This window comes from Furipterus horrens, unplaced genomic scaffold (assembly GCF_987537825.1).
Source record: "Furipterus horrens unplaced genomic scaffold, mFurHor1.1.pri manual_scaffold_4, whole genome shotgun sequence".
NCBI lineage: Eukaryota > Metazoa > Chordata > Mammalia > Chiroptera > Furipteridae > Furipterus > Furipterus horrens.
This window is the reverse complement of record NW_028327174.1, coordinates 36,817,531-36,828,061: the sequence shown is the minus strand read 5'-3', so window position 1 is coordinate 36,828,061 and position 10,531 is coordinate 36,817,531. Positions and strand designations below refer to the sequence as shown.

Here is a 10,531-nt window from a genome sequence, read left to right as displayed (position 1 = left end):
TCGGGCTGGAGAAGGAGAAGGAGACCGGGCGCGGGGCGGAGTCACCGCGGGCACCGCCCCTCCGACCCCGCGGCTGGAGGCAAAGTGCGGCCAGGCTGGCGAGGGAGCACCTTGAGTCATTCTGGAAACTCGCCTTTTTAAAACAGGTCTCCACGATCACTTTGAGATTCGTTGTCTGAGTGTTCCGAAGGCTGAAGTTGTTTCTCTTGGGGGAAATGGCAAAGGATGAATGGAGATCGTTGCTTGAGGAGGAGGGGCCAGCGGAGCGCGGGCTGGGGTGGGGGTGGCGGGGTGGGGATTGAGCTGTCTCTTGCTCTTTCCTGCCTAGGGAAGAAGGGCTTAACTGCAGAGACTAGGGCGTAATGACCGAGGAAGCTGACTGTGATTCTGATTCTGATACGGTTGGGTACATTCTGGAGCAAGATGTTTTGGGGATCCCGTTGATAGCCTTTCATCCTATGCTGAAAGTGCTGGTTCGCTCCTTGCGCACTGGTGGCTAAACGGGTTCCTTGGTTACAGTCTGTCTAGTAGAAGTAGTGGAGAAAAGAAAGGAGCAGCAGAGAAAACTCTTTAAGCTTTGCTTCAACCAGCCTAAATCTGTTGATTATCTTACCAGTTCTGTACTCTTTATTATGGCATCTTAACTAGACGTTATGTGTCCTGAGGGCTACTTAGAGGCTCAACCTGGGCGAGCGGGTTGGAAGCGTGCTCCTGGGCAGAAGTAGGCAGAACGGGAGGAAACTGTTGGTCTTAAACGAGGACTGGGACTATACACTGCTGGAGGTGGAAGTGCTAAAACTTGTGCCGCCATTAATCAAACACACCGACACATCCTAATCAAAACCATTCTTGAAACATCTCCATTCTACCTTTGACTTGGAGCTCTGCCTGAAATCCACCTATACCAACTTCTAGGGGCAGCTCAGAAAGAAAAATTCCACAGAGACCATTGCAAGTCGTCTTCACATCTGGTCTAGGGTTCCTTGCTGGTATTCAAACCTTGGCTTCCCAGACAAGTGCACACTGTTTTGAGATGCTTTTTCTAAGGGGGGGGGGGTGCTGATTTTAGCCTTGGGCGTATGTTAAATAACACCTTAATGGTGACGCAGGATTGCTAGGACCCTGGTTAAAATGTACGGTACAGATTACATATACATTGTTTGCTTAGAAATCACCTTTGTGAGGTGGTTGAACACCTGTAATTCTTGTCTTACTATTAGGCACAGGTTTAGAGATGATGAGTATTTTGGCTAGGGTCATTCAGTAGCTGGTAGAAGCCAGATGGTAAAAGTTAGATCTCCTTCTTAGGAGTTCATACCATAGTATCCAGTAAGCTTGCCGTGAATCATTGCGGTCCTTATTGCTAAGAAACAATGATTCACTTCCACCCCAAAGCCTAGAAGCCGGAGAGAAGGAATACAGAACTTAAATATGATAGGAGGAAATGTAACTCACAAGAAGAGACCAGCCAGGTTCAGCAAGGCAAATCACTCTACTAGGGTTCCCCTTATTGTTCAAGTTTAAATCCTATAGTACTTTTTCTTTCTGCTCTGGAGCTTCACTTTGACTTTTCTTTTTTTTTTTTTTTTTTTTTTTAGAGTAATTCTATTATATGGCATAGGATAAAACAGAACCACGCAATATCTTTTCAAATGACTCTCTCATTTCCAACCGGTGATTTTCTCATATTTTCTTCTTGGGCAGAACATAACAGAAGTGATCTGAAACCTAAGCAGAATGCATGTATATATAGTTCTTTTGGTCTATGAGGTTTCCTTGCCAAAATCCCAGAACAGCTTTGCTCTTCAGGAATCATCAGCAATCCGAGAGTGAACTTAGGTTGTTCATTAATTTTGCTTCACGTCAAGTACTCAGGCAAGAACGATACTGGAATTAGAATATACTGCCTTGCAAACTATAAATTCCTATACTTGTCAACTTCCTGCTGGGATTGTAATTTAGTTTGGGGTTCCTTTAAAGCCACTTAGGTATTTTAGTTGGTCCAGGACAAAGTAAATAAATTCACCTGCTTCAGAGTGTAGAAAGATACTATGTTTCCAATGATGCATAAAAGTAAAAATAAAGAGTAACTGCCCTTTAATGAGCTCCTAAGTGACAAGGGAAAGTAGCTAAATTATTAATATTTAAACTACCCTTTCTTTCCTGCTCCCCCCAACGCACCCCCAGCATTCTATGAAGGGTGAATACTGGGGAGGATTCTTGATTTGCTGAGCAGGTTGATGGATGGGAGTGTAATTAGGAGAAACAGGGAAGCCAAATGTATCTAAAGGGATCAGCTTGAGCTTGGCCTATGAAGGGGAAAAGCAGAGAAGGTAATTGCAGGAGGGTCTACTCACAGGGAGAGAAAAGGTTGCAGTGGCAGCTGCCGTAGGAGGTGTTTAGGGAGTTTCATTGTGTAGTGCAAACCCTTACATTATTTTTCTAGACAATAACAACTTTAGCAAAAGCTACATTTGTTCTCAATGATTTTAGGCTTGACTTATATTTTTATTAAAAATTAAAACAGCCCTAGCTGGTGTGGCTCAGTGAATTGAGCGTCAGCCTACAGACCAAAAGATTGCTGGTTCAATTCCAGTCAGGGCACATGCCCGGGTGGCGGGCCAGGTTACCGGTTGGGGGCGTGTTAGAGACAACCCATTGATCTTTCCCTCCCTTTCTCCCTCCTTTTCCCTCTCTCTAAAAATAAATAATTTTTTTAAGTGAAAACATTTTGAGATTGGCCTTAAATGGAAAGTAGAGCCACACACAAAATGCAGTGATTTGTTCACAGTATTTGTAGAGGCACTGCTGTAACCACTGACGTTTGCACTTCACCTACTGTGCATCCCTCACTGCATACAGACGTTCTCACAATTGTTGGGGCAGTATTATTTTGTCTTGGGGAAGTCCAACCAGTGCACTAATTCCCCGTAGCTCAGTGGTTCCCAAAGTTGCATATCCATGAGGGTGTGTAGAATTTCAAACTGACCCCCAGATTCTGGTTTAGTAGGTCTGGGGTAAGACACATTGAACCCTTATTTCAAATATGCACATGCACCCTACTTGATTTTGAAAGTTGCTCCGAGTATTCTACTTTAGGAAGTAGTGCTTCAACTTGTCAAAGATGGATTTTCTTAAGCCTAGGTTGTGGCACTGGGTATTTTTTTAATAGCCAGAGACAGGAGTAGCAATAAACTAAAATTCTGAGAAAAATAGAGGTACGTACAAAATTTAGGACAAGAATGAGGGAATGGTTGTGCTAACATCTTTCTATATGGAGTTATCACTTATTTTTCCCTTAGAGGTTGTGTGTTTGTGTGTGTGTCAAAAGTTGAATTAATTCTTACTTTTGCAGGTTTTGGGCGCTCTCAAAGCAAGTACGGTGTCCCTAGGTCCTCCCGAGTCCTTCCTGAATTGTATAGAATTCTATAGGAGAGTTCTTCAAGTTAGAATTCAACAGAAGGGTTCTTCAAGTTCCATTCATGATTATCTTACCCAAGAGGACAAGAAAGGCAAAACAGTTTCCCTTTCCTTTTATGGGTTTCTCCCTTTGAAAAGACTTAAAAGTCATCCTGTTTAGGGTTTGATAAGGAATGCTTTAATATGGCCAGTAAAGGAATTGAGATAACTTTGTGGTTGTTAGCACAAACTCACCTGAGAAATGTTTTCATTTCTATTAAGAGTCCATCTCGCCAATTAAAGTAGGTAAGTCAACAATCATTAGGTCACTCCACCCCCGTTCTGGGTCTTGGGGGGAAATAAGCTGATGAGGATCCCTATTATCAATATAACAGCTTTATGGGGGAGATGGATCAATAAAGAGATGAATAGGAGCTGGGAGGGGTGGCAAAAGGCCAATTTCCATCCTGCATGATGTCCAAGACCCACTTCTATTCCTTGTTCTCTGAAGGAAGAGAAACGCAGGATCATAGGAGCTGAGCCGTGGTCTAGCACAGTGGCACGTGGTACTCCTGTTTTACATGGGTCAGGAAAGACCCCAGTGGACCAGCCCTTCAGTTCATACACAGGCAAGGGTAGAACCAGTATCAAAATCCAGGTGCAGTGGCTTCACATAAAAACCATCACTATAAACCTGTGTGGCACTTTTACTTATTATTCCTGAAAATTGTTAAAAGAACTCCGATTTTACTCTGGTATCAGGTGGTCCTGTGCTTTGGGTGAACTCTGATTAGTTTTAGGTACTGTTGTAGGAATGGACAGATGACAATAGTGGCCAATAAAACCTGGGGGTTATTTTGCTTAGAATGTTTCTGGAAAACACTTTATTTGCTATTTTTAAAAAGGGAGTACACAAGTAGTTCTCTTTTTAAAGACTTACATGGTGCATGAGGATTTGATGTTAAGTCCCTGTAGCCATCTAGCCTCTGAGAAAACAAGACCAATGATGACAAAGTAGAAAAAGTGAAGGAACCTGAATCCTTGATGTTTTTGAGACGCTAAATTGATCGCTGGAAGCTCCCAATCTTGTGTATGACATGAGACATTCATTTTCCTTATTGTTGAACATATTTTTACTTCCGTCTTCTAACATTTGTAATCAAAAGTACCCAAAATGATGATTGTCACTAGCTCCCTATGTATTCTTCTGAGGTCTAGCAGCATATAAGGTCATTTGCCAATGAAGTATGCTCTATGATTTGAGGGAGTCCAAGGTACCCTGGACTTGGATTCAAGAGCAATTTATTACCTGCATTTGGGTAAGTCACATTCAGCCTCACATTTGTCATCTGTAAAATTATGGTAATTATATTTATTTCAGAATAGTAAAAACTAAAATAAATAGTGAAAGTGAAAGCATTTTGTATACAAATGTAGGTTCTTTTTATCATAAGATGCGTTCAAAAGATGAATTGAGTCTCCAGGTTTGCCCCAGTGGCCTCATTTGGACACCCACCTTTTCACTGTTTTGTCTTCACCATGGCATCACCGAAGTGATGTCAGCCAGGGGACAGCTAGGAGCACAGGTAGGATGAGTGGGATTCTGACTGGCTCCTTCTGAGCTCGGCAGAAAGGGCATCTTGATTCTAAGTATCTTTCAAGGGACAGAATGTAATGGTACCGTTGGTTTCCTCGCTATTTTGAGGCATTTTCAGTTTAATTTTGAGGCATTTTCAATTTCAATTCTGCCTGCTAACTGGTTTTGGCCTAGTGGGGTAGTTATATATAAATCTGTACAACTATCTTGATTGTTTAAATATAATACAACTGAAACTTCAAGTATTTATTTTGTTCTTGGGGTGGTCTTTTAAATGTAAAAGTTAGATATATTTACAAAATAGTCTTTCTTGAATTTTGGGTAACACCTATCTCAAAACTCAAAAATGAAACCCAAGAAACCCTCACCAACAGAAATATTATAAATAGTTTTTATTCTTTTCTTACCTTCAGTGAAAAAGGGCTCAGGCTACCAAAACATTTTTTGAAACTCAGTAGCTGAACACATACTCAAGAGCCTAATGATTAGTTTTCTAGACAACTGCTAAATAATTTATATTGCTTCTTGAAAAATAACTAAGATCTATTTTTATTACTTCATTCCTTTTTAAAAGTAGTAATATCCCCTTACATTATTTTTCATAAAAATCTAAAATATCTCTAGTAGTCCCAAGTATCTTACATTTACATTTGTTCTAAGTGTTTGTTTCATTAAAATTTCTCAGAAATAAGTGCACTTCTAGAGAGAAAAGAAAATTTAAAGACAAGAGGAAATAATAATGGTTGTAGCAAACAGTTATTTTGAATATCTGAATCTTAGTAATTCCAAGACAGAATGCGTTTAGTAGCCAGGGACCTCTACTGATCAGAAGTTCAGTTCATTCATCTGTAGATCATCAAAAAATGGATAGCTGTTTCGCCTACCAGTAGATACTGATTGATTCATTATCTAAAGGTTTTCTGCAGTGAAACGCCAAAAATAAATGTACTTACAAATATTTTAAAATTTACAAATTTACAAAACATACAGTTATTTTAAAAAACAAAAAAGTATGTTTTTATAGATATAATTGAAACCCTATTTTAAGCATTTACAACCAAAGAAAGTTTTGAATATTCCACTTCTGTTATTTTCCATTCAACTAATAGCCTATTAAAATCAGCTATATATTTAATTCAGAAAAGGTTGATTTACAAGAAATTCCTTATATTTAGATAGCACTATGCTTCAATAAATTTAAAGATTTAGAGCTATGTTAATAAGAAAAGCATAAAAGAAAAATAACATAACTTGCTTTAATACAAATATTTTTTTAATAAAAAAGTCAAAGTCTACATTAAATCAGGAAATCAATAAATCTGAATTATACAAGCTTTCTATATACTTAGAAAAACCAAAAACACACAGTTTATAATAAAACTCTTTAATTCAAAATAGAGTCTAATTTAAAGAAAATTCATTATGCCCAGTTGAGTAGATAGGGTTTTGTCATTTAAATTAAATGGTTCACCTGAAATATGGGAAATGTACAATAGAGAAAATTCAATCTCAAGGGTATTTCACAAGTTATCTAGCTAACCTGCATCATGAATCAAATTCTTAGCTTCCGAAGGGCAGACACAGTCTTTAATTGCTTTTAGATAGGCACTTAAGAAATGCTTTGATGAGGAGGAAACTCCAAAGATTGGGAATCATTCTGTTAACTCCAGGGAAAAATAAGACTCTAAACAAAGTAAACTTCCAGAACTGCCTTTCACTGCCAAGAAGTCATAACTATTTCCAAGTTCTACCTGTTAACAAGAATGAGGGAGAAGGAAAGTAAAATGCTCTATTTCTTATTCAATTAAAAAGTAAACTAGATAATTCAGTTCTCTCTGTCAACTTGGAGTGATATTTTTCTGTACTAGAACAGTTAGCATATTAGAACTAGAAAATGTTGCAATTTCCTCATATATTACTCATTCACTACCACACTAGCAAAACAGTCCTTTAACAAGGAAGAGGGGTTGGGGGATGAGAAAAATTTCATAAAATTGAGCTGAAGTTAAAGATGTTTTTTTCAAATTAGAGGCAGTTATAATTAGAAAAACAGAGTTAATAAAATTGAGATAACCCCAGAATTTTAATAGTTCTCTCTCCCCTACTTGGCCACATGACTGGAACAAGAAAATGGAGATGAACTATTAGAGGAACACATAAGAAGTATCAAACAAATACTAGAATGAAAGAATGAAAGGGAGGAAGGAGAGAAGGAAAGAAAGAGAGAGATTTGTCGGGGGGAAGCCCCCAGGTTGGCCTTATTGAAACATTGTGGAACTACCTAGCACAACATTTATGACAACTTTAATAGATTTGCATAATAATCCTATGCAATTCTTCCCAATTAAGAATATCCCTAAAAATAAATTTAGATTTTGATCCCAGATCACTTGTAATGGTTATAATTGTTATATCTTTTTAAAAAATTCCATCAACAGTTAAGACAAACATTAGGCCATTCTTTGATAAAGTGTTGTTCCTTAACTAGTACTTAAACTAAAACCGCAGAGAATCTTTTTAGAAGTATAATGTTGAGCTAGGAAGATTATTTAATTCTTAGGGAAATACCCAAAGAATTTGATGCTGATATCATCTCCCTTATCCGCTAATCGTAACGCCTGTGGCCTGCATATACCCTCTTAATTCCATTTACAGTATCCACAGTGATGTAGCTAAAACATGAACAATATTGCCCTTCCCTAAGCTGATTTCTGTCAAAGATCTGTCACATCTGATTACAGTATTCCCACAAGAAAGTAAAATTCTACTTCGTTGTGAACATCCACTCTGTTCAGAATCTTTGGTACATTTGGAGTATAAGAAAATAATGGCACAATAATACAAGTACTATCAAAGGAAAATTTTTCATTAAAAAAAATAAAAGTTAACCAGCCATGATATGTAACAACTTTCTAGAAAACCAAAGTAAATAACTCTTTGTACTCTACAAGTCCATTTACATGATCAGAAGTTTGACATTTAAAAAAATAGTTTAATAAAAATACACTAGGTTCTACAAGCAGCCTTCATGGTCATTTATAATAGTCAACTCACCATAATCAAATTAAAATAATGCCATGTCCTCTTGTTAAAAAAGAAGTCCTCTTGTCACAAAAAAAGCAACTTTACATTTTATATAATATAGTACATCTCCCCTATGAGTACACGGGTGACATATGTAAAGGTCATCAGTATTTCTGAATGCAAAGTAAATATATTTGTGAGTGCTTGAGTGATGGTGTTAAACTTCCTCCTTGTTATAAACTTGTCACTCCCTACTGTGGAGTTTGTATTATAACATGATAAATTCTATTTTTTAAATAACCAGTGTATTTCCTTTTTAAAATTTCTTAAAACCATTATAGAAATTATCTTCATATGTATTCTAAAGATGTCCAAACCAGTAGGGCAAGTGTTCTAACACCAACTATGGTAGATGGCTTTTATTGATTATCTAGACCCATAAGATTTGCAGTGAAATAGCAATACCGCAGTGTTACCTACAGGTTAGCCTATGTTGCTTTAAATGATATGTTTGTCCTGAATTGATTAAAGGTGTTACAGTACAAAGCCACAGCACACACAGGCAGAATGGGCCTTAATACGCATGTAGGCAGTGCAGTTAGAAAGGGGTGTACATTTCTTTTATTCCAGTACCTTCGTATAATAAAGTTAACAAAAATAATAAAATATTAAAAAAAAAAAAAAAAGCCAGCTGGCACTGCCAACCAATTCCTATAGTAGTCTTAGAAATCCTAATCCTGTAGAATTTCCTCTTGTAGGCATAAGCACCACCGTCTTCAGGAGTATTTCAGTGTATTGTTACCTACGCCAAGCAAGCCTGGTGATGCAGCTACCTGAGTTCTCTTGGTTGTGGGCGAATGTGATCTTCATTCATAATTTCCCAGGTTTCATGTAGGTGGGGATAGAGCCACGCTGAGTCAACCCTTCAAACCTTTTATATGTGTAATTAAGGAAAACCCAGTCTTTGGATTTGTAGTCTGGTTCTGTGGTGTTCGGCACTAGAAAGATAGAAAAATTAACCAAGAGCAAAAGAATTTTATTAGTGAAAATGTCACCATTTCATAGATTTTTAATAGTTAGTTGCGTTGTCGACTGCCTTACCTGGTTGTAAAATATCAGATTCAGGAAAGTCATCAAAATTTGAAGTATCATCAATGCTTTTGATTTCTATAGGGATTGCTGCTGGCCTTTCCCTACGAAAAGGTATTGAGAAACCATGGTAAATTTTCTTGAACGCTTAATTTTCCAAAAAACAATTCTACTTGAAAATTCTTCATGCTGTTCTATATATATTAGAAGAGCCAAGGAGAATTATTATGGATTTGAAAGTTAAGTGGATTTCATAGTTTATAATTTATTAAAATAGTATCATTTACTTGTAATTTTTATTTCTTTGTATCAAGACTTACTCATGCTGTGTTTTCTTTGTTTTAATGGAAAAACTAGTGTTAATGAGAAAGAAAGTAGAACAGATTTTATTTAAAAGATTTCATAATTATATAAAGTTCACTGGGAATCCTACCTAAGTAATTCAGGAATACGGTAATCCTTCTAAGACATGATCCATAAATCAAGGCATTTGGGAAAATAAGGGGCTCCAAGGGTGATGGAACTACACATTTGTGATTAAATCTGAATCCGAAACCTTCTCAGTCATATAAATTTTAAGGGAGTCAGGGACATTAGGTTAAAAGCATCACTCATGAACATGCCTTCTTATCAGCCTAAAAGTTTTTAAGTATAGAAATAGTTAAAAGAATCTATCAATTTTTATTTCTTCTATATTTTTAACAAATATTTATTGGACCTATTCAGTGGTAAGTTTACATTATGCAAAAGCATGTATATATTTTTCCCAGGATTATTCCAAATCATTTATACATAATAAATTTATAATAGTGAAGTGGAAAGAACCATAGACCCTAGTACCCTCAGATCTCATCTCCTTTCACTAACTAGCAGTATGACTTTAAGCAAGTCTACTCTGCGACTATTTCCTTATCATTAAGCCAAGACACTGGACTGGTAGTCTCCATGCAGCCTTGTAAGTGTAAAAAGGGGGGAATCATAGTTCTGTTCACTGAGATGATTGATATATGTACAGTATAATACAATGCAACAGGATTCCAGAATAAAATTGCCTAGGTCCAATTCTAATTAGTAATTCTAGCTAGATCATTTACTAGCTGTGGCACTGTAAGCAAGTCACTTCTCTATGCCTTAGTTTCTTCATATGTAAAATAGTGCCTATTTTATAAGAATAATTATGAGGGTTAGAAATTTACATAAAGTACTTAGAAAAGTGATGAACTTGTAATAAATGATTAAAAAAATTAGCTATTTTTATAACAGAATGCCTAACCCATAGTAGAAGCTCCAGTGAAGACCTGCATGGTGGAAGTGACACATAAGCTGTCTTAGAAGATGGAAAGGAGCTGGCTTGGCAGGGACAGGGGTACAGACGAGGACAGGGAGGAGAGCATTTCAGTCAGAATGAATAGCAAATGACAA

General features: G+C 37.1%; 1 protein-coding gene across 5 annotated transcripts in view; it reads right to left on the bottom strand.

The window, feature by feature from the left end:
* Positions 1-6,364: 6,364 nt before the first annotated feature.
* The window catches only part of STK38L (serine/threonine kinase 38 like), a 68,356-nt gene continuing 64,189 nt past the window's right edge, over positions 6,365-10,531 (bottom strand). For all 5 annotated transcript variants that reach the window (XM_090272953.1, XM_090272952.1, XM_090272951.1 and 2 more), the window contains 2 exons: positions 9,122-9,213; positions 6,365-9,018 (listed from right to left, as the gene is read on the bottom strand). In XM_090272953.1, the coding sequence (XP_090129079.1) occupies positions 8,891-9,018; positions 9,122-9,213 (220 nt within the window). In that variant the 3' untranslated portion in view covers positions 6,365-8,890. The remainder of the gene's footprint in view (positions 9,019-9,121; positions 9,214-10,531) is intronic.